The 24,950-nt window shown below is 38.0% G+C and overlaps 1 protein-coding gene across 1 annotated transcript in view; it reads right to left on the bottom strand.

Annotated features, from left to right (window-relative positions):
* Positions 1–24,518, bottom strand: part of RGS22 (regulator of G protein signaling 22) — a 179,192-nt gene extending 154,674 nt beyond the window's left edge. The window contains exons 1-3 of the mRNA XM_057735472.1: positions 24,492–24,518; positions 23,942–23,970; positions 4,905–4,967 (exon numbers count right to left, since the gene is read on the bottom strand). Of these exons, the coding sequence (XP_057591455.1) occupies positions 4,905–4,967; positions 23,942–23,970; positions 24,492–24,516 (117 nt within the window). The 5' untranslated portion in view covers positions 24,517–24,518. The remainder of the gene's footprint in view (positions 1–4,904; positions 4,968–23,941; positions 23,971–24,491) is intronic.
* Between the last annotated feature and the right edge of the window lie 432 nt (positions 24,519–24,950).

Here is a 24,950-nt window from a genome sequence, read left to right on the forward strand (position 1 = left end):
CTAAGCTTATCTACACAATTCCTCAAATTAGTTTAGTATGTGACAATAAAAGACACGTAAAGTGGGGGAGATAGAAATGAACGATAGAGGAACACTTTCCCCTAGAAAGCTGAGTAGGCTGATTTAGAGAACACTCAGCTTTTAATCATGTGACAGGAAAAATCTTCAGTTTGAGCCTCAAACCCAATCCTCTGCCAGCTGTTACAGACTGCTCTTTCCCTTACTTAATTTTCTTATTTCAAGGGTATCATTTTCCAAATGTTCTAAAATGAATTGACCTGAAGGTGGTGAAAGCTAACTTTGTAGTACCAGTCATCCATGTGCGAAAAATATTTTCACAGAAAAAGCAAGTGCATGAAAATATTTTTACCACAATAAATTGCTGGTTCCACATTTCTTTGAAAAGAGGAGGAAAAAAAAACCTGTGAATAATTAGTGATGTGCTTTAACTGCCAGCCCAGCACCACTGAAACTTACCGGGTGCCAAATTATTTAGCTGAACAGTATTTAAATTAAAAACTAATGACTAGGTTAATTTAATACATGTTCATCTCTGCTCCAACTCTGTCTCTACTAATTGAGCTCCAAAGCTATATTTTAAACATGCATCTTAGTCAGTGAATGAGAAACATCTGACTACTTGAATGTAACAACTCAGTTACCAATAACAACTTCTTTTAATCTAAGTTTTATTGTCATTTTAGATGTTTGACCATAAACTATTTACTGGACATACTCGCCAGTGGAATGGAAGGAATAATGTGCCACATAAAATGCACAGAAGATATCCCTAGTTAATAAAATGAGTTACTTTAGGTAATTTGAGTGCTTTATGTTTGAGCTACAAGGCTTATCAAAGCACCCATAGGGACAAATGCTGAACTTAGCAGTACTACCTAGAGCTCCATCAATACCTTTAAAAATCAGTCTCTGAGTGTTTAAATTTTGTCAGGGTAAGACCCAAGTCCTTCATCCCACCCATTCCCCAAATGGATACTCTCTCTCTCTTTCTCTCTCTCCTTACCCAACAATCTAACATATAACTCTTTCATAAAGCTGCAAGAAATTATAATAGCTTACAGATTTTAAAAAAGTGTGCAGAATCATTCCAAAAAAAGAAGTTATGGTAAAATTCCAAAGGCACATAGTTAAGCATGGTCTGGCAAACACATGACATACCTATCCTTGCAAGGAGGGTATAGAATAGGCCACCCCTTCTGCTTCTGCAAACCATAAATGTCACAAACATTCTAAACCACCCACAGAGGACCAACCTAAATCTGTATGTGGGCTCATCTACTCAATCCCACAACAGTCACTGAGCATAAAACACACAAAACAAAACCAAAGGGGGAAAAAAGTGTTTTCACACTATAGCATAGAAGAGAATTTAATAAGCAAACACTTGCCCATAAAGAGTTGACAGCAAAAAAAACCTCCCAGACATCAAATGAAAACAATATCTGAATGCGAACCTGGCACCAGAACAAACGGAATGAAGTTATGAAAGCTAGGATTTGGAAAGTGCCATAATCATTTATAATAGCAGCAACTGTCCTGGATTCCCCTCATCAAAAAATAACATGGAGGCAGGCTACCAGCCGTCAATTTCCGGATCTTACAATGTGTCTCAAGGGTGTACTGGTGTAATGGAAAGAAATGGTGTAGGAGACAGAAAGCCAGATTCCTAGGCCCACTTGTGCCACAATCCAGTTATGGGACCTTTGGCATTTCACTACAGATGTGGAAGAAGTCTCATAAATCTAGATGACCTAAGAGCTCTTTTGGATATACCTACACTCTCAGGTTTAGATTGTTGGGGACTTTTTTATTTTTTGGATGGTGGAGGTGGTATAGGAGAGGAGGCAGAAGAAGATCAGAAGGTTTATTTATTTATTTCAAGGATCTTACATGGAAGATGTAAAAATAAAAACAAAATCATCCTCAAGAAGTTTAGGGAGATACAGAAGAAAGCGACCTATCCTGGCCGCAGGAAATTTACCATGTAATTCCTGAGATAAAAAATAAAGTTAGAGGAGAAGAAATTAATCAAATTTTCTGTAGCTGAAAAAGTCTAATCTCCCACCCAATATATATATCCCCTATAAAACATTCCCCCAAATGATTACCTATACCTGGATATCTTCAATCACAGTGAGTTTAGTCCTTCACAAGCCAGCTCATTCTATTGTTAGAACACAATCTTTAAACATCTTTCTTCTAGTGAGTGAAAATCAATTTCCTCATAAATGCTGGCCCTGGTTCTGCCCTCTAGCTTCACAGAATATGTTAACCCTTCGTCCTCAATCAGATCTTCAAATATTTGGGAAGAGCTGCTTCATTACAATACTTCTACACATTCCCAAGCCAGGTTCAACACCCACTCATCTTTCAACCCTCACTTAACTGATGTTGCTTCCAGAGCATTCATTGGCTGAGAATCCCCGAGTCTGGTTTGGCAGAGCAACTCTTAACATATGGCACCAAGAATGCAACACAATATTCCAAATGCAGTCTGGCAATTCAATCTGATTCAAAAAAACAATTTATTGAGCGTCTTCTATGCTCCAGACTAATATTTTTCTTGATGTTAACTATATTTCTACTCATGCACCCTAAAAACACATTAGCTCTGTTTGTGTTAGCCCAGTGCAGACTACCATGACAAAAATAAGACCAGACTCTGTTATCCAAACTATTAGTTTATTCCTCTGCTGCCATTTCTATAGTCACTACAGTGCAGTAAGACAAGTTTTGAGCCCTGTGGACCTGAATGAACCCTGCTGTCACGTACTAGCTGAGTGACCTTAAGCTGGGAAAACACTGGTTCACTTGCAATGTTTCATCCAAGTCTCTGATAAAAAATAAATTTTAAAAGTCAAAGCCAATGACAGATTTGCATGGGACAGATTATCCTCTAGAATGACAATGATCCATCGATCCAATTAAAGAGTGACTGCCCCTCATGTTTTGGGAATGGAAGACAAGATGGGCTAGTTAGTGAAGGGGAAATAAAAAGAATTTTGTGCCAGGCACTCATTTCAAAACAATCTTGTAAGATATTGTTTTTGTAGAGAAAGGAATTGAGGAATTAAGTAATTAAGGAATGTGTCTAAGATCACATGGGTAATGAGTGGAGAAGCTGAGCTCAGACAGCTGTCTCCCTCCTCTTTTCAGCCGTTACACTGGGAGATGAGCACAGGAAGAATGCATGTGGCCAAGGTGGGTGAGGCTGGTTTATGGAGGCAGGAAAGAGTGCACAGAGTGACATAAGAAGTATGAAGCTAGAGATAAAGCTAGAAAGGTTATATTGAGGCCAAATTGCAAAAGGTCCATATTAAGGAATTTGGACTTCAGTCTGTGAGCTATTAAAAGTCAACCCCTTCTAGGGACTTCCCTGGTGGTCCAGTGGTCGAGAATCTGCCTTCCAATGCAGGGGGCTCAGGTTCAATCCCTGGTCAGGGAACTAAGATCCGACATGCCATGGGGCAATCAAACCCACACAATACAACTACTGAGCACATGGGGCACAACTGGAGAGCCCACGTGCCACAACTACAGAGTCCATGTGCTCTGGAGCCCATGCGCCACAACTAGAGAACCCACATCACAACTACTGTGCCCTTGAGCCACAACTGGAAAGAAGCCCATGCACTACAGTGAAAGATCCCACATGCCGCAACAAAGATCCCACATGCCCCAACGAATATCCCACATGCTACAACTGAGACCTGATGCAGCCAAAAATACAACAAAATAAAATAATTTAAAAAAGAGAGTCAAACCCTACTAGCTATAGTTAGTGAACTCTTACAAATATTTGAGAACAAATTTCACAGATAATGCAGATAATGATGGGGCTTTGAAGACACATACAGCAGCATAAGTGGAGCATGTGTTCAGTGTATTACTTTAGACAGGGTTGGGAGGGAAGGCTTTCTGAACAGAAGCAATTTAAATCAGAGGGAAAGTGATACAAATATCTCAGGGAAGAGCCCTCCAGGCTGAAAGGCCCTGAGTACATTTGGCATATTCATGTTTGAGAAACATAAAGAAGGTCAAGCTTTTACAGTTAGGCTGGAAAAGAATTAACAAGGGGAAGAGGCACAGGAAATAAAGACAAGAGATGGTAAGAGCCAGATTATATAGAATTTTGGATTTTATTATTAGTTTAATGAGAAGCCACTAGACAAAGTTTTGAGCAGGAAGTAACATGGTTCAATTTATTAACATTATTATTGTTTACTGAAATCTTAATACATTAAATTTATGGTTCCCTAAAGTGCCATTTCATAACTATCCCAAAAAAAAGAGAGAGAGAGACACAGATTAGTTTGGTTCACTAATTCTCAGTAAACCCATGCTGGCTTCTAATTCTTAGCTAAGTGCTCATAAACCAAACATTATTAATCTGTTCTAGAATCTTTCCAGGAACTTGGTTTGAGAATACATTATTCCTTCTCCTCCCTGCCCCAAATTCTTTTTGAAAACCTGGGACACTTCCCCTTCTCCCATCTTGTGACAGGAATTGCCTAGAGGCAAGAAATTTAGTTTCTTAAATTTTTTTATATTCTTATCACCTCTGTTCAAAGCTTAAAATGATACCCAAATACAACTGTATCCGATTCTGTACAGAATGTTTTTGATTGTTAGAAAATTCCAGCTTTCTTTTCTTTATTTATTTTTATTGTAGTATAACTGACCTAGCTTCTTCAATAAAAATAATTTCTAAATATGATTCAAACCCAAATGATTAACTCCATAAAAAGATACAAAATTTATCTAAATGCTTTAATTAGTATTTTTAAAAAATATTATCCCTGACAAATTTGTCTCACAAGATAATCCAGTGTTTACGATATTTTGCTTTGATAATATATTCCACAGAATATGATAATACTCACTGGAAGGCTTAGGAATTCATTAAAGTAGTCCACAAGGAAATCATCTGTTGCCAAAGAATCTTCCTGCAAAAATACAGAAATACAATATTATGCTTATACTAGGATGTTTTAAAACATGCCAATATTATTCTCTAATTCTGATACCAACAGATTATAGTGTAAATCTTCAAATCTTTTTCAGTCATTCAACAGTGAACCCAAACTATAAACAGAATACAGTGTTACAATCTCTGGAAGGCAGAAATCAGAAAATAGAATGGAGCATCCTCTTGAAAGACCTTGCTGCTGTACTTAGCCACAAAACAGAACACACCAGAAATATACCACAACACTTAAAGAAACATCAAGTACAAAATACTACACGTAGTAAATTTCCCATGGACTTATTAAAAATATTTATTTCATAAAATTAAAGGCAGAGTCAATAAAGATACAACCAGTATTTGGGGTTAAGATGAAATTCAGAATGAAAAATTTCATAAATTGCCTAATAGAAGTGATAAACTAAGTGAAAGAAATATTTCACTGCCGCCCCCTTAGAATGAGATAGTTTTATTAATCTGTGTCCTACTTAAGTTTTGCATGAAGAAACTCTGACAATGCATGTGTTCTAAGAATAAAGATTATACACATTTTTTCCCATAACTATCTCATCCATCAACACAGTCACTTCTAAAGTTGGCAAAATTGGAAAGCCACTGCCAATAACAAAGTCTCTCTTGTAAATAAAACACCTTAACACCTTATTTTACTGGTAATTGTTTCCATTGTGTCAAAAGCACATCATCACACACCCTGCTGTATAGTATGTGTGTTTATTTTGTTATTCATAATATTTCAGTTTTACAAATCTAACATGAAAGTTGACAATATGACAGAATGCTATTATTTCCATATGGCTGGTTATTTTCTTCTTATACTGGCCAATTTTTAAAACTTTGTCAAAGTACAGTGTGAAAGTATAAGGAAGATATTACAGTATATTAACACCTACTTTGGAAAACAGATTTTCAGGGTAATTTCTTTAAGTAATTGCAGTATCAGAATAGAGTTATGAATAATCACTTATAGGATTTATATCAAAGAACTTAGTAAAAATCTGAATTGGTTAGAACTAAGGGTTTAATTTGCTAAAAATCTCAGTTGATTAAAACAACAACAAAAAACTCAGGATCTCACAAACATATTACCCTCATAGGCATACTTTAGTAATACATGCTTAAACAAAATTCTGATTGGCAAAGGTTAAATAAAGCAGAACAAGGCATATAACATTTGGTGAAGGCTAAAAGGTTAATCATCTTTCAAATTTCACCTTTCAAAGTTACTTTAATTTTCTGGACTTCATTTAGCAAACTAATAAATTAACTCAATAAATATTTTTAGGATTTCCTGGGTAAATTTCCTAGGTAAAGGCATTGTGCTACAATGAGGGTGGCCAAATTTTACACTACTGGGCTCATGATCAAAAATCCACAGATGGGAAAGGTGAGTATTTTAAATTAGTAACTGTAATGGAGCACAGTCCCTGTTAGTTTTTCTAAAATAGCCATTTTGATTTTAATTTTTGGCTATAAAACAAAATGCATATTTCATAAATACACATGGACCTAAATATCACTTAGAATTTGGCCGGTCACATTACCAGAAATTTCTAGGGAATCCTCAGATTCATATGTTCATTTCCAAATGCCTCACACTTCTAAGAGACTAGCTCAATGCTTTCGAAACACCTGTGACCAAGTACCTGTTTTTTGTTTTGTTTTTCCCTAATCAATTTCAGACAGATAACTTTTGTAAAATATAATAAGTATGAATTACTAGGAAGTGAAATAAAAATATACACAGTACAAGCCCAATGTTTTTTATTACTAAATTCAATACTCTGTCAAATTACCATAAGGTTTCTGAACACTTACTCTCTACTTCTGAGTTCATCTCTGGATGGACAGACAGGAGTTGTCAGGCAGCACCAGTCCACACACCTGATTCCAGCAATATCGCCCTGACCCTTGATAAGCAAAAGTGCTCTCAGATCCCTCAGGTCCCCCTGAGGGCATTCCCTGGGCATTCAGTCACATCCTCAGTTTGCACTTACAACCATGGACATTATTACTCAAATACATCAAAATCTGTATTTCTTTTCTGAAACTGTATCTTAATTTCTACCAATATTAAACAGAAGTGTTTCTGCTGATATCAGGGCAGTTAGTTCCACAATGGAAATAAGTATAGCCTTCAAGTGTCATCTGCTCAATCCTCTTGCCACACTTTAATGGGAAGGCCTCTCTAAATAAATGAGCATATTTTCCCACTGCAGTTTCTAGTTCAGTGTGTTCAGATATCTTGTCACATCAGTAACAAAGTCTTGTGAACCAAAGAGGATCTGATAAACCCTTTATTCTCCAAACCCTTTAGCTTAAAAAACAAAATTTTTAAGGCCTTGATCTGGAGAAGCAGCTCAGTTACTCTCAATAAATTATTTCCACAATCCAGTCACTTGGCTGTAGTAAAATGAACTAAGTCTCCATATTCAGGTTTAATATCTTCCAAATAACCAATAAGCCGGTGATAGTTAGTGGCACAATCAAGAAGAAAATTGAGTTACAATCAATTTCTCCATTACATCATTCCATGAACCTGACTGCAAAATTTGCAACATAGATTCTCTGCTGAATGATGCAATGGAAGGCAGGAACATTTTTTCAGAATTGAATGCACTCTTGAAACCTGTTTTTTCATGTATTACAGGTGTGCCATCTGTGAAAGTGAAGTCAGCTTTTCCATTTTTAGTCCAAACTTCTCAAATTTCTTCCTGATGAGGGTTAAACAAAATAGTTTATATGTACTTGTTAATTATAATAGCTAAAAATTTTTATTCCTTAAAAAATCATTTTGCTGGACCCTCAAATGAGATAAACTACAACTTCTTCACAACTCTAAAAGATGCAAAATATACAAAGAAGACTTTCTAAACAAGAAGGGGAAATGAGATAAATATAGACAAAAACCATGGTCCAAGAAAGAACATATGAGGGTAAGTCAAAAATTACCTGCACTTCAGCTGCAGAATTTATTTTAATTAACTTTTAGAAAAGACAAATACATCATTTTGTGACATAATCTCCTTGCTTTTCAATACACTTTGTCCATCTTATCAACAATCTTTTGTATTTCCTCATTAAAAAATGTTTTAGGCTGATCTGCGAGCCACAAATGCACCACTGTCTTCACTTCTTCATCAGAAGTGAATCTTCATCCTTGTAGAGCTGCTTTCAGGGTACCAAACAGGTGAAAGTCCGATGGAGCAAGATCACAACTATAGGGAGGATGCTTTAATACCTCAAAACAAAGTTTTTGCAGAGTGTCGATAGTGTGGGCAGAAGTATGCAGACATGCACATCCTCAGACAACAAACAACAAATCACTGCAAGCTGCTCTTTTTTTTTTTTTCCATCACTGACCTTTCAATTTTTTTTCGTTCATGATTTTTTTTTCCCTACATCTTCAGAGCGTAGTATCTTTTTTTTATTATTATTTTTTTTATTTTTTGGGGGGTACAACAGGTTCAATCATCTGTTTTTATACACATATCCCCATATTCCCTCCCTTCCTTGACTCCCCCCCTCGAGTCCCCCCCACCCTCCCTGCCCCAGTCCTCTAAGGCATCTTCCATCCTCGAGTTGGACTCCCTTTGTTATACAGCAACTTCCCACTGACTATTTTACAGTTGGTAGTATATATATATCTGTGCTACTCTCTCGCTTCGTCTCAGTTTCCCCTTCACCCCCTACCCCCTCCCATACCTCGAGTTCTCCAGTCCATTCTCTGTATCTGCATCCTTGTTCTTGTCACTGAGTTCATCAGTACCATTTTTAGATTCCGTATATGTGAGTTAGCATACAATATTTGTCCTTCTCTTTCTGACTGACTTCACTCTGTATGACAGACTGTAGTTCTATCCACCTCATTACATATAGCTCCATCTCATCCCTTTTTATAGCTGAGTAATATTCCATTGTATATATATGCCACATCTTCTGTATCCATTCATTTGTTGATGGGCATTTAGGTTGCTTCCATGTCCTGGCTATTGTAAATAGTGCTGCAATAAACATTATGGTACAAGTTTCTTTTGGGATTATGCTTTTCTTTGGGTATATGCCCAGGAGTGCGATGACTGGATCATATGGTAGTTCTATTTGTAGTTTTTTAAGGAACCTCCAAATTGTTTTCCATAGTGGCTGTACCAACTTACAGTCCCACCAACAGTGCAGGAGAGTTCCCTTTTCTCCACACCCTCTCCAACATTTGTGGTTTCCAGACTTTGTGATGATGGCCATTCTGATTGGTGTGAGGTGATACCTCATTGTGGCTTTGACTTGCATTTCTCTGATGATGAGTGATGTTGAGCATCTTTTCATGTGTTTGTTGGCCATCTGTATGTCTTCTTTGGAGAAATGTCTCTTTAGGTCTTCTGCCCATTTGTGGATTGGGTTATTTGCTTTTTTGGTATTAAGCTGCATGAGCTACTTATATATTTTGGAGGTTAATCCTTTGTCCATTGTTTCATAGGCAATTATTTTTTCCCATTCTGAGGGTTGCCTTTTAGTCTTGTTTATGGTTTCTTTTGCTGTGCAAAAGCTTTTAAGTTTCATGAGGTCCCATTTGTTTATTCTTGATTTTATTTCCCTGATTCTAGGAGGTGGGTCAAAAAGGATGTTGCTTTGATGGATGTCATAGAGTGTTCTGCCTATGTTTTCCTCTAGGAGTTTTATAGTGTCTGGCCTTACATGTAGGTCTTGAATCCATTTGGAGCTTATTTTTGTGCATGGTGTTAGGAAGTGTTCTAATGTCATTCTTTTACATGTTGCTGTCCAATTTTCCCAGCACCACTTATTGAAGAGGCTGTCTTTTTTCCATTGTATACTCGTGCCTCCTTTGTCAAAGATAAGGTGCCTGTATGTGTTTGGGCTTACTTCTGAGTTCTCTATTCTATTCCATTGATCGTCCTTTCTATTTTTGTGCCAGTACCATACTGTCTTGATCACTATGGCCTTGTAGTATAGTTTGAAGTCAGGAAGCCTGATTCCACCAACTCCATTTTTCCTTCTCAAGATTGCTTTGGCTATTCGGGGTCTTTTGCGTTTCCATACAAATCGTAAGATTTCTTGCTCTAGTTCTGTGAAAAATGCCATTGGTAATTTGATCGGGATTGCATTGAATCTGTAAATTGCTTTGGGTAGTACAGACATTTTCACGATGTTGATTCTTCCAATCCAGGAACATGGTATGTCCCTCCATCTGTTTGTGTCGTCTTTGATTTCTTTCATCAATGTCTTAAAGTTTTCTGCATACAGATCTTTTGCCTCCTTAGGCAGGTTTATTCCTAGGTATTTGATTCTTTTGGTTGCAATGGTGAATGGGAGAGTTTCCTTCATTTCTCTTTCTGCTCTTCCGTTGTTAGTGTATAGGAATGCAAGAGATTTCTGTGCATTAATTTTGTATCCTGCTACTTTACTAAACTCATCAATTAGTGCTAGCAGTTTTCTGGTAGAGTCTTTAGGGTTTTCTATATATAATATCACGTCATCTGCAAAGAGTGACAATTTTACTTCTTCTTTTCCAATTTGGATTCCTTTTATTTCTTTTTCTTCTCTCATGGCTGTGGCTAAAACTTCCAAAACTCTGTTGAATCATAATGGTGAGAGTGGACACCCTTGTCTTGTTCCTGTTCTTAGAGGGAATTCTTCCAGTTTTTCCCCATTGAGAACGATGTTGGCTTTTGGTTTTTCATATATGGCTTTTATTATGTTGAGGTAACTTCCTTCTATGCCCATTTTCTGGAGAGCTTTTATCATAAATGGATGTTGAACTTTGTCAAAAGCTTTTTCTGCACCTATTGAGATGATCATATGGTTTGTATCCTTCAAGTTGTTGATATGATGTATCACGTTGATTGATTTGCGTATATTGAAGAATCCTTGCATCCCAGGGATAAACCCCACTTGATCATGGTGTATGATTTTTTGAATGTGCTGTTGCAGTCTGTTAGCTAGTATTTTGTTGAGGATTTTTGCATCTATATTCATCAGTGATATTGGTCTGTAGTTTTCTTTTTTTGTGACATCTTTGCCTGGTTTTGGTATCAGGGTGATGGTAGCCTCGTAGAATGAGTTTGGGAGTGCTCCGCCTTCTGCAATATTTTGGAAGAGTTTGAGAAGGATAGGTGTTAACTCTTCTCGAAATGTTTGATAGAATTCGCCCGTGAACCCATCTGGTCCTCGGCTTTTGTGTGTTGGGAGATTTTTAATCACTGCCTCAATTTCCGTACTTGTGATTGGTCTGTTCATGGTTTCTATTTCTTCCTGGTTCAGTCTTGGAAGATTGCATTTTTCTAAGAACGTATCCATTTCTTCCAGGTTATCCAATTGATTGGCATAGAGTTGCTTGTAGTAGTCTCTCATGATGTTTTGTATTTCTGAGGTGTCCGTTGTTACTTCTCCTTTTTCATTTCTAATTCTGTTGATTTGCATCTTCTCCCTTTTTTTCTTGATGAGTCTGGCTAATGGTTTATCAATTTTGTTAATCTTCTCAAAGAACCAGCTTTTAGTTTTATTGATTTTTCTTATGGTTTCTGTCCTTTCTTTTTCATTTATTTCTGCTCTGATCTTTATGATTTCTTTCCTTCTGCTCACTTTGGGGTTTCTTTGTTCTTTCTCTAGTTGTTTGAGGTGTAAGGTTAGGTTGTTTATTCAATCATTTTCTTGTTTCTTAAGGTAGGACTGTATTGCTATAAACTTCCCTCTTAGAACTGCTTTTGCTGCATCCCATAGGTTTTGGGTTGTTGTGTTTTCGTTGTCATTTGTTTCTAGATATTTTTTGATTTCCTCTTTGATTTCTTTAGTAATTGCTTGGTTGTTTAAGAGTGAATTGTTTAGCCTCCATGTGTTTGTATTTTTTGCAGTTTTTTTTCCTGTAATTGATATCTAGTCTCATGGCGTTGTGGTCTGAGAAGATGCTTGATATGTTTTCAATTTTCTTGAATTTGCTGAGGTTTGATTTGTGACCCAAGATGTGATCTATCCTGGAAAATGTTCAGTGTGCACTTGAGAAGAAAGTGTAGTCTGTCGTTTTTGGATGGAATGTCCTATAAATATCAATGAAGTCGAGATGGTCTAATGTGTCATTTAAAGCTTGTGTGTCTTTATTTATTTTCTGTTTGGATGATCTGTCCATTGATGTAAGTGGGGTGTTCAAGTCTCCCACTATTATTGTGTTACTGTCGATGTCCCCTTTTATAGCTGTTAGCATTTGCCTTATGTATTGAGGTGCTCCTATATTGGGGGCATAGATATTTACCATTGTGATATGTTCTTCTTGGATGGATCCCTTGATCATTATGTAGTGTCCTTCCTTGTCTCTTTTAATAGTCTTTACTTTCAAGTCTAATTTGTCTGATATGAGTATTGCTACTCCAGCTTTCTTTTCACTTCCATTTGCATGGAGTATCTTTTTCCATCCCTTTACTTTCAGTCTATATGTATCCCTTGGTCTGAAGTGGGTTTCTTGTAGGCAGCATATAGAAGGGTCTTGTTTTTGGATCCATTCAGCCAGCCTTTGTCTTTTGGTTGGAGCATTTAATCCATTTACATTTAAGGTGATTATTGACATGTGTGTTCCAATGACCATTTTCTTAATTGTTTTGGGTTTGTATTTGTAGGTGTTTTCCTTTTCTTGTGTGTCCTACTTAGAGAAGTTCCTTTAGCAGTTGTTGTAAGGCTGGTTTGGTGGTGCTGAATTCTCTTAAGTTTTGCTTGTCTGGAAAGCTTTTGATTTCTCCGTCGAATCTGAATGAGATTCTTGCTGGGTAGAGTATTCTTGGCTGGAGGTTTCTCTCTTTCAGGACTTTCAGTATATCCTGCCACTCCCTTCTGGCCTGCAGAGTTTCTGTAGAAAGGTCAGCTGTTATCCTGATGGGTTTTCCCTTATATGTTGTTTGTTGCTTTTCTCTTGCTGCTTTTAATATTTTTTCTTTGTGTTTGATTGTCATTAGTTTGATTAATATGTGTCTTGATGTATTTCTCCTTGGGTTTATTCTGTGTGGGACTCTCTGTGCTTCTTGGACTTGGTTAATTATTTCCTTTCCCATGTTGGGGAAGTTTTCCACTATAACCTCTTCAAAGATTTTCTCAGACCCTTTCTTTTGTTCTTCTTCTTCTGGGATGCCTATAATTCGAATGTTGGTACGTTTGAGGTTATCACTGAGGTCTCTGAGACTGTCTTCTAATCTTTTTATTCTTTTTTTCTCTTTCCTGCTCTGTGGCAGCTATTTCCCCCATTCTATCTTCCAACTCACTTATTCGTTCTTCTGCCTCAGTCATTCTGCTGGTTATAGCATCTAGAGTATTTTTAATTTCAGTTATTGTGTTATCCATTGCTGTTTGTTTTTCTGAGTTCTTATGAACTGTTTCTTGTACTTTATTTTGTTATCGAGATTTTGTATCATTTTTACTATCATTACTCTAAATTCTTTTTCAGGCATTTTTCCTATTTCCTCTTCATTTATTTGGTCTTGTGGGTTTTTTTCCTGCTCCTTTGCCTGCATGGTGTTTCTTTGTTTCCTCATGGTTGTCCAAACTTTTGGGGTTGCTTGTCAGCGTGGTCCATGTAGCAGCAGCAGCAGCTTCCTCTGGCAGCTCCTTAGGACTGCAGACGAAGCTGCTCTTCTTTTGTGCAAATCACAAGTGGGGCATCCATCTTTGCTCACACCACAGTTACAAATGAACTGATATAACATGTTCACACCTGCACAGCAGTGACTGGGGAGACAGTAGCCTTGAACAGAAAGCACTAAGGCAGTGTGGTCAACAGAAGTTTTAATATAACCGGAGTGCAGATAATTTTTGACTCACCCTTGTAATACATGCCATAAAAAAAATTACAACATAAAACATTTCTTCCCAAAGGAAGGAAATATATTATTTGGTAGCAGGAATCAGAAAAGACTCAAGTGGGGAAAATGGCATTTGAATTGTATTTCAAATAACTTCAAATTTTATTTTGAGAAACATACACATGAGAGGCTAATGCAGAGTAAAGAGAGAAAAGCATAAGGAAAGAGAGGTTGGAAAGCAAAACATAGTAATCAGTTAGCTAAAACACAAGTAGAAAAATAACCCAAGTTTCCAATTTCTTTTTAAGCCATTCACACATTAGCCAAAGCCATTCATCTAACTTGCAGTGCAGAATCCTAAACTGACGCACTTTAGACTGGGAATGCTATCATCGATCAGGAAATAGGCTTAGACCATATTTCCAAAATTATACGTATCAGGATGGACCTATTTCTGCTTCTTCTTCCTAAAGTACATATAAATTCTTTCTTTTCTCTTTTCTAAACAGGCCAATCACTAGTCTCTCCCACCAGGTATGGCCATGACACATGGTGGTGTGCAGACAATGGAGTTCACTTGGTCAAGTGAAAGTGGACCTCTTCAGGCCTCAAGGCAACCAGGCACAGTCAGGGATGGCTGGTGATCCCAGGATGGTGATCTCTGCTTGTGAGCAACCTTGTTTGGGACTCCTCAGATCCAACTCCTTTCCCTGGAGACAGTGATTTATGAGCCACATCCCACACCCAAACACTGGGCAGAGCCAAACAGCTGCTCAAGCCCCCGGACATGGATTTATTAGCTAGCTGCAGAGCATACCACTGCTCTTTGAAGCTGCAGAAGGAGTTTCTGTGTGAGATGTCCAAGAAGACAGTTCACAGCCAAAGGTGCTGACAGCTTGGAGGAAAGGGGGAGGGGAGATCCTGGAAGGACAATGGTCCCAAATCTTTGCCTTTACATACAACAGATACTTCTGTCTGTTGGCAACTGATGGATCCTTGTGGTCGTATACCAGCTAGATACAAGGCAGTCACTTAAAGAATATATGCATATACTGCAATAAAGAGTTTCATCATTATTTTGAAACAATTGGAACATTTTATTGACTTCTAAATTTGTCACGAAAAGAGGGAGTACTGTTAAATTTAAAATTTAATTTCAACTCTTGCAGTTTGGAATGGTTGTAAAAAAGTCTAAAACGTTTTAATACATATTGGGAGATACAGCTTCTCACCAAAAGAGACTATACAAGAATATTAAAAGATCAACATTAAAAGTCTTGATTAGAAATTACATATAGTCACCTCAAGCATAAAACCTAATATTAAAAAGTTATGTACATCCAAAAAGGAAATTAAGAAAATAATTCATTTACAGTAGCAGAGAAAAGAATAACACCCAAGGAGGCAAAGACTTGTACAATTAGAGAAGATATAAATAAGTGGAAAGACATGCCATGTTCATGGACTGAAAGACCATATCACTAAGATAACAACACTACCCAGAACAATCTACAGATTTAATACACTCTCCATCAAAATTCCAATGCCTTTTTTTGCAGAAATGAAAAACCCACCCTAAAATTCACAAGAAATTTCAAGGGACTGTGAATAGCCAAAATAATATTGAAAAAAGAACAAAAATTGAAGGGTTCATATATCTTGATTTCAGTACTTACTACAAAACTACAGTTATCAAAACAAAGTGGTACTGGCATAAAGACAGACATACAGACCACTGGAATAGAACAGAGTCCAGAAATAAATCCTCTCATACATGGTCAAATAAGTTTCAACAAGGGTGCCAAGATAATTCAGTGGAGAAGGACATTCTTTTCAACAAATGGTGCTAGGAAAACTGGATATCCACATGCTAAAGAATGAAGCTGGACCTTTCCCTTATAACATAATACAAAAATTAACTCAAAGTGAATCAAAGACCTACACATAAGGACTAAAACTGTAAAATACTTACAAGAAAACATAAAGATAAATCTTCATGACCTTGGATTTGGCAATGGATTCTTAAATATGACATCTAAAGCATGAGCAAAAATAGAAAAAAACAAATGAGACTTTACAAAAATTAAAAACTTTTTTTCAAAGGACCCTACTAGGAAAGTGGAAAAAGAACCTACAGAACGTGACAAAATAGTTGCAAATCATATATCTGATAAGGGTTTAATATCCAAAATATATAAAGAACTCTAAAAACTCAGCAAGAAAAAGATAAACAACCCAAAATTTTTTTAATGGGCAAAGGACTTGAACAGACATTTCTCCAAAGAAGATATATGAGTGGTCAATAAGCACATGAAAAGCTACTCAACATCAGTAGCAACAAGAGAATGCAAATCAAAACCACAACAAGATATCCCTTCACATCTACCAGGATGGCTACTTTTTTTTTTTTTTAATGAAAATAACAAGTGCTGGTGAGAAAGTGGAGAAATTAGAACCCTCGTACATTGCTGGTGGGAATGTGAAATAGTACAGCCACCATTCCTCAAAAAGTTAAACATATAATTACCATAGGATCCAGGAATCCAGTTCTGGGTATAAGAAGAACTGAAAGCAGGGACTCAAACAGATATTTGCACACCTGTGTTCACAGCACCATTATTCACAACAGCCAAAAGGTGGAAATAACCCAAATGTCCATTGATGTATGAAAGGATAAACAAAATATGGTACGTACATAAAATGGATTATTATTCAACCTTAAAAAGGAATGAAATTCTGATATATGCAACAACATGGGCGATCCTTGAAAATGTCATACTAAATGAAACAAGCTGGACACAAAAGGACAAATATTGTTTTATTCCACTTATATGAGTTACTTAGAATAGGCAAATCCATAAAGACAGAAAGTTGAATAATGGTAACTGGAGACTGGAGGAAGGGTATTGGGAAGTTATTGTTTAATGCGTACAGAGTTTCAGTTTGGGATGATGAAAAAGTTCTAGAGATGGATAGTGGTGATGGTTGCACAATGTGAGTGTGCTTAATGCCACTGAAGTCATATACTTTAAATGGTTAAAATGGTAAGTTTAACTTTATGTATATTTTACCACAATGAAAAATTACATACATGCCAGAATCACACAACATGGAGAATCTCAAAAACATTATGCTGAGCAAAAGTAATTTTACACAAAAGAAAACCAACTGTATGATTCCATTTATATGAATTTAAATCTGTAATCCAATGGTGAAAAAACAGTGCAGTAGTCTTTGGGGAATACAGGAAGAATCATCTGGAAAGAGGCTTGAAAGCACTTTCCAAGATTATGGAAATGTTCTATATTTGATGGAGGTTTGGATTACACAGGTGTATACATTTGTCAAAATTTGTCAAATGGGACTCAAAAGTTTTCCATTTCACTGTGCATAAATTTTACATCAACTTAAGAACCATAAACTAATACTGAATACTAGTTCATGATATACAATGCTGAAGTGTTTAGCAGTGATCTGTATCATATCAATGCCTGCAGCTTATATTCTGAAATGCATAAAAAATAAAATGGATTGATGGATGAATGGTGCGATGGACAGAAGGACAGAATCATGAAAAAGCAAACGTAGCAAAATGCTAATAACTGTGAAACTTTGGTGACGCGTATATAGGTATTCACCATACAGTTCTTTTAACTTTCCTATGTGTTTAAATTTTTTCATTAAAAAAAATGTTGGGATGGGGGGACATATCTACAAGAACTTATGTATCATGTTTCTCTGCACCTATAGATAGCCTTCTTAGCCTCCTGTGTACTAAATGACAGACCCTAAATCACTATCATCACATCTAGAGTAAGTCCCTGGCTAGTTACAATCTTCTGACCACCACCCTGAGATCCCATGCACTAATGGTCAGACCCCTGGGACCTCTGCTTCACCCTCCTGTCCATATGTGCCAAACCTCATCTTCCTACTTCTCCTTACCACCATTACAGTATGGATCAAACTTTCTAACAACACTACAACCGATACAAGAGTTCCACCTGTCTCCCAACCCCCCATCCTTTTCTACAACACACAAAAAAAGGCTTACAGTGAATGCGATTTGGCTCCTGCCCAGCTGTCTAGCCTCATCTCATACCACCATGCTCCAGGCACAGTGATTCTTTTTAACAGTTCTGCACGTTGGCACATGCTGATTATTCTACCTGGAAAAATCCTTTCTCCTCTTATTTACCTATCTATCCTTTTTTCTTCTCCAAAAGTCACATCTATGTTTCCCCATCATACTTTAATACTTCAGACTGTAATTGTCTGTTTAGATGTCTCACTCTCTGGACTGTGAATTTCTGGAGAAAAAAAGACTGTTTCTTACTTAGCATTTTAAAAATTGCCAATGCTAAAAGAATCTGAAAAAGAATATATATGTATAACTGAATCACTTTCCTGTACTCCTGAAACTGACACATTGTAAATAAACTATACTTCAATAAAAAAAATTCCCAATGCTTTAGATAATAGTTTTCTTAAAACTTTCATTGAGTAAAAGCTTGAATGATTATACTGAGGACATGAAACCTAAAGAGAAGAGACTGATAACATAAGAAAGACTCTAATAAAGCAACACTAATAAAATAAAAAGGAGAGATGTTGCCAAAAAAGGAAAACAAAAAAAGAACACAAGGGGAAACAAACTTTACAAAGTGGCTTGATGAAAGTATATTTTGCACAGTTCAACGGCACTTTGCAAATTTAAAAGCCAAAAGCCCATTTATCAGATCCTCACTGGACTGCAAAACTATGTACTGTATTATGAATATAGTCTATGAAGGAGGGAGAAAATAAGAGTGGCTCAAGCAATGAGGAGCAAAAGTATGGATCTCCTCCTTTTATTACCGGGGGTTATCATCACATATTACAATCAGCATCTACCCCGCAGTACTTTTCCATTTGGTTTCCGTTCTCACTCTGTCTCCTGGAGGAAACTCTCAAAGGCCTGGGGAAGGTAAAGGAAGCTCTCAGTTCCCTTTTTAACCAGTCTCACTGTCTAATTACACCTACTTGGCTTCAGTCAATTCATTTGGCCAAATACCCTAAGACTTTCTCCCTGTACAAAAGTCCTTACAACCTGATATCCTAATTTTAAAAGAGAGTATCTCACACTCTTTATCACCTTTTCTCCCATCCTACACCTTACTGATGGATAAAAAGCTTCTCTAAGTGCACTTTTGGTTCAAACCTCAAAATTCACACTTAAGTATAAACTGTGTCCTCTTACTGTTTCATATTAAAGACCACCTCTCCAATCAGAAGGTATACAATTTTTGGGAACAGTGAAGGACAGTGTGTGTCCCCAATAGAGCCTAATACCGTGATAAGTGCAAGTAGTTTCTTAATAATATACTTGTTGACTAACATATTGATGGGACTTCTAACGTACTTTCTGCAGTTCCAAAAAGCATTAGAGAATTTGATTCCAACCAGAGAACTGGACTCCACAAAAATGCAAGGATTCCAAACAGCCTAACACTTTCCAAAGGACCTCTAGGAGCAGTCTCAGTTTCCATACGACTTGTTGGAAACACATCCCGCACCTCACTCTGCACCCTCTTATAAGAAAGGGCGGGGGAACAGGATGGTGCCTCCATCCACCTGCTCCTAACCTCCACCACTTCCACATAACGCCACCTAGAGTCTCAGCGGAGTGTGCTCTCACAGTTCATCCAACCCAACTGATGTGCAGTCAGCCATATTTACAATCTGAAGAGATAAACACCAAGTGGTCATTAATGTTCATACAGTTAGTCTTGTTCATGAGGACTGGAACATATGGATCTTTCTGCATATTACATTAGAATAAGAATATCCTCACGTTTGGGAAATGCTCTATGTTTATAATAAATTCATTCACCCTATACAAATAACAGAATATGAATTTGAACAGAGTAAAGATTAACTAAAAATAAATACCATTTTTAACAAGTAAAATACAGAAAATACTGCTTGAAATTACAGCCTCTCTTAAATTTATGGTAAAAATAAAGAGCGTCTGCTTTTTTTAAAAAACTTTTTTCTTTTTTAAATGGCATCTGCTTTTAAATTTGAAAAGGCAGGTTTTATATAGCAGAAGTCCTTCAACAAAAGTACATCATTATATTTCAAAATTTTTACAAAGACTATTTTTGAAGCATGACATATCTATCTGCATAGTTTCCATTTTTAAGGCACAAGAAAAAAATATTATTTTGATTTAAAGAGTCAAGTACTTAAGTCTTTAATACTAATTTATTTTCTATTTTAAAGTTAAAAAGGATTTTAAGGGTCACTAAACTTTAAACTTTTCTCAATGTATACCAAACACACAATCAAATCCCAATGTATCATAAGGCAGTCTGAACTCTACTATTCTTGCTATGACAGATTTATATTTCAGTTTTTATGGAATATGGAAAAGAGGATGGGATTGAGGGAAGTAATGAAGAGAAGCATTCACTTTATCACTTTTATTATCTGAATTATTTACAAGAATGTATTTACACATTACTTATATAATTAAAAATATACCCCCAAAGGAACTAATGAGAAAACTAAATATATGAGTTTTTCATATATATTTTCCCTAAGAAAATGATCAAACGTCAATCAAATACAAAGTTAATAAAGACACTAAAGTAGAAAAAAATGTCAGGAGAGAGGTGCTTAGAAAGAATATATATCAAATGAAGCTTTGCAAAAAATTAATAACAAGTGAAGCAATTACATTAATTTATTAATCATCTAATAACATATCCTGGGAGTTGTGCTATTCACGACAGAGAGTATTAAGGTGTACTGAGTCACAATACTAGCCCTGTAGGAGTTCACAATTCTGTTAAGAAACTGCAAAATTTACAAACAAAACATTTAAATATACACAAAGCAATGTGTCCCTGACAAAGAATGATTTATTCTAAATGTTATTGTCTCATTTGAAGATGAAGACCCTATGTAAAGGTTAAAATATTCTGCAGACATACTTAATAGCACTGTACTTTTTATATCACTGGGTTGAGAAAATGCAATAAGAAAAAAGTTCCTATGGCTAAGCAAGCACTTTATATTAGTATAGGACTCCGCTACCAGTAATGGAAAACCAAAATAACACTATTTAAATAACACAGAAGTTTATTTCTCTCATGTAATTAAAAGCAGTTCAGAACCAGCAATACTAGCTTCCCAACATATCAGGAACCCAGGCCCCTTTGATCTTGTGACTCTGCCATCCTCAAGATGCCACTTCTACCTCAGGATCCAACATGACTGCTTCAGCTCCAGGATCACATCCTCATTTCAGCCAGCATGAAAGAAGAAAAAAGGCATGTTCTCTCCCTTTACACTTATCTGAGTGTTAGAGTCATAATGACCCAAGTGCTAATTGTGGCTTGACCAGTAACTAGCTGTGACCCAGGGGTTAGTTATTTAATCTGTAAACATCAGCTTTCCAGAAGTATGACACAACACTTCTGCTTACATTCCATTTTAAGCAGAATTTGGTTTGCAAGGGAGGCTAGAAAATGTTGTAATTATTTTGGAGAGTAATATGTCTGGAATGTATTATGGAAAACGGTAGAATGGATTTTGGGAAACCAGAGATCTCTGTCACACAATTTCTTCTAAAAATATTAATGAAGAAACAATGTTACACTTTTGAAAAAGAAAGATAAATATTATGTGCAGGACATATGAATTGTTTAATCTATAGATAATGCTTGGTGAGCATATGAATTTGAGGATCTGGTCACAAACTGGTCACAACTGAAAGCTGCATGGGGCTCAAAGGCAATCTGCATGATTTTAGGTTGGAAAGGTTTCACAGAGCAGATGAGCTGGACCTTGAAGAATGCGCAAGCTCATGAAATGGATGGAGAAGGGCAACTGAGATAAAACTCAACAGCACAGGCAAGGAGGCAAGCAGGGCAGTTTGGCTGGAGCAGAGGATATGTGGAGGTACTTTATAAACCAAAAACAGTGTGAACATTGTCTTTATCACACAGAAAGTATTGGAAGGTAAGGGTAAAGATGGCTGAAAAGTTATAGAAAAGATTCTGAATGTGAAAGAGAGGGTTTTGACATTCTGGCTCTACCAGTTACTAGATGTGTGGCCTCCAGCCAAGTTAGTTAGCCTCTGTGAACACTGACTTCCTCATCTGTGAAATGTGGGTGTTAATAACCACCTAAAAGAGTTGCTTTGAGGTTAAATACTAACATGCAGTCTGTGTTCAATAAATAGTAGGATTAATAAAACCTCTGAGTAATTGAGTAACATGGTAATTTTTTAAAGAGTTAATAGCAATCTGATAGCAAGGTAAGACTGATGGGAGAAGGAAAAAATATAAAGGTAGAGCAAAGTCATAGCAAGTCATCCAGCACAGTTGACACACAGGAGTGTGCTCTTTATGCCTTAGGTAAAGGAAAATTAAGTTGGCAGAGGGACTATTGGAGGCAGTGATATCAGTTAGGACTACTGCCAAAGTCCATGCTCAGGGATGAGGGCCTGTATAAGACAGTAGCTATGAGGATGGAGAAAAAGATCTGACTGTGAAAGGAACTTGGTAAATGATCGCAGGTGGGAGGTGAAGTAAAGAGAAGAAAGGTTCTGCCTAGAGTGAAAGGAATGGCCAGGGGCACCATTAACCAAAATAAGAAAAAGAGGAAGAAAGACAGAATGGGGTGGGGGGGGGGGGTGATTAACTCAGTTTAGACTACTGAAGTGATGCAGGGTCATCCAGATTATGAAGATGTCCAATAACCCAACAGATACAGAGTTCTAGCATCATAAGAGGTATGGGGGTATGTAGATTGGGGAGTTCTGTGAAGTAAGAGTAGCTGAAGCCATAGGAGGAGAGGAGTTCTTCCAGGGAATCCTGAAGAAGGTCAACACTTTCTTGGGTAAGGAAAAGAAGCAGCCAAAAAAGGGGGACATAAAAATGAGAGATTGGAGAACTGAGAAACAGTGATATCAAAGAAACCAAGAGAAAGAAGAGTGGCTAACAGAATCTTCAAGATGTTATGAGTTCCCATAAGCTGGGAAAAGACCTGGAAAGGTTAGCAGACAGCTCAAATGTTATCGGTAATGTCACTGGGTGCTTGTCAGTTTGTGCTGGAGTTGTAAGGGAAAGGGTTACCTCCAGAAATACTTACCTCCTGCTGATGTGAAGAACATAGTAAAGAAATCTATCACTATACAGTGTGATGCCAAGGCAACATTAAGATGGCTGGAGGTTCTGACACATTCTTTGTGCCTCTATTTGGGTCTCCCTCTCTTAGTGGTGGAACAAAGGTCTGGAGGGGTGAAAGTGGAAAGTGCTAGCAAATGCAGCTAGCAGAGAGCTTCTATTCTCATAGCCCCTACTAGACTGTGAACTTTTTGAGACATCTTCAGCATCTAGCACTGCACTGTGAATATACAGACACTCACGTTTGTTGAATAAAAAGCCAAAAGCAAATAAGATAGTTGACCAACAAGAGAACTAAGTGCTATAAGAACATAAGCAGATGATCCAGAGAAGTTGTTAGAACACTTGGAATCAAACCTTAGTAAGAAGTAGGCTCTGCTGCCTCCAATCTTATGTATTACCTCGGGCAAGCTCCTTAAACACACCATGGGAATCACAGTAGAGCCCACCACCCTAGATACAGCACTCTCCTAAATGACAACGAATATTATGTACTTGACCAAGTACTTATTATTACTCAACTCTCCAGAAGTCTGACCTGAGAACAATATTTAGTACTTTTTTAAAGGAATTATAACAATAGACCACTTGTTATCAATTAGTGCCACCTCCTAATGTTTACTGTAACCAGGAACTACACAGCCCCATCACAATAAAACCATGGAGATGAAATCTACCTTTCATGGAGTCATTAACAAGTTCAGCAAAATTAAACGAGGCCATTTACCTAAAAGAACTTTAACAATGAATAGCACCCACCATAAAAATCAGTTGGCTCCTTCTTAAAAATGTACCTGTTAAAAAATAAGAAATTCTTGTACTCAGCACCATTGTTATGAAACGAAAGCTTCTATTATACCCATTTGGCAAAAAGAAGAAAAGAAACAGCTTTTTTTTTAATGATCTATGATTTGCTATTTTTAAAAAAAAGCCGAGAAAAAAGTAGCCCTCTAAATTGTACTTACAAATCCTTCTTCTGTAATAGTTGGTGGCTCTGAAACAAGATAAAATATTACATTATCTCACTCAAATCTGATTTCCTTTTATAGTAAATGAAATAATTTGAGACAGTACTTAGCCCTGCTTTATACGTGGGCAAGCTCAGTAAAACTCTTGGACCTCTGTTCATTCTCTGCACATGGATTGAATTTTAAGTTGGAATTCAAGGTGGAAGTGGGGAGGAAAGGTCTCTGGAATCCAGCTTGGTCACTAATTGACTGCGACCCCGGAGTTAACCTTAATAGATGGGGGCCTCCATTACTCCCGCAGCAAAAGGGAGAATTCAGCAAGATAAAATAAGACGGTGCCAACGAGGCACTGGGAAAGGGGGCGGGGGGTTCAATTCCTTACAAAATGCGATGCGACAACTCCCGAGGCAGCGCTACGAAGGTTTGGAAGAGGGGACGCCGGGTCAGAGAAGGAAACACAGAGGCGGTGCGCAGCGGGTCCAGCCTGCGGGCGAGACCGCCGCCCGCGCCCCCCGGCCCCGGCCCCGACCCCGGCCGCCGCACCTACCGGCGGTGAGCCGCCTCTCAGGCATGCCGCCGCCGCTGCCCGCGCCCCGCGCCCCCCGCACCAGTGCGGGCCGCCAGGACGCCACGGGCGCGGGCCGCCAGGCCCCGGAGTGGAGGCCGACGCGGAGCGGCGCGCGGCCCCGGGCTGCGCGGGCCACCGTGGCCCCCGCCCGGCCCGAGTTGCTATGGAGCTGAGACAATGTGGGCGCGGAGCAGCGGGCCGGCACGCGCCTTCCCGCCCCCCAGCCCCGCGCCGAGGAAGGGACGCCGGCCGCCCCAGCCCGTCCTCCTCCGGGCCAGGGGCCGGCGGCGCCGCCAACGGCTGCGGGACGACGCGCGCCCCGACCCCGCCGTCGCCACCGCGAGGGCCCTGGCGACGCGTCGCCCTTAAAGCTCGAACTGGCCGGGGTCTCGTTACTATGGTGACTGCGGCTCAGGCCTGCCCTCCCCGCGCGAGTTC

This window comes from Hippopotamus amphibius, chromosome 5 (assembly GCF_030028045.1).
Source record: "Hippopotamus amphibius kiboko isolate mHipAmp2 chromosome 5, mHipAmp2.hap2, whole genome shotgun sequence".
Classification (NCBI taxonomy): Eukaryota; Metazoa; Chordata; class Mammalia; order Artiodactyla; family Hippopotamidae; genus Hippopotamus; species Hippopotamus amphibius.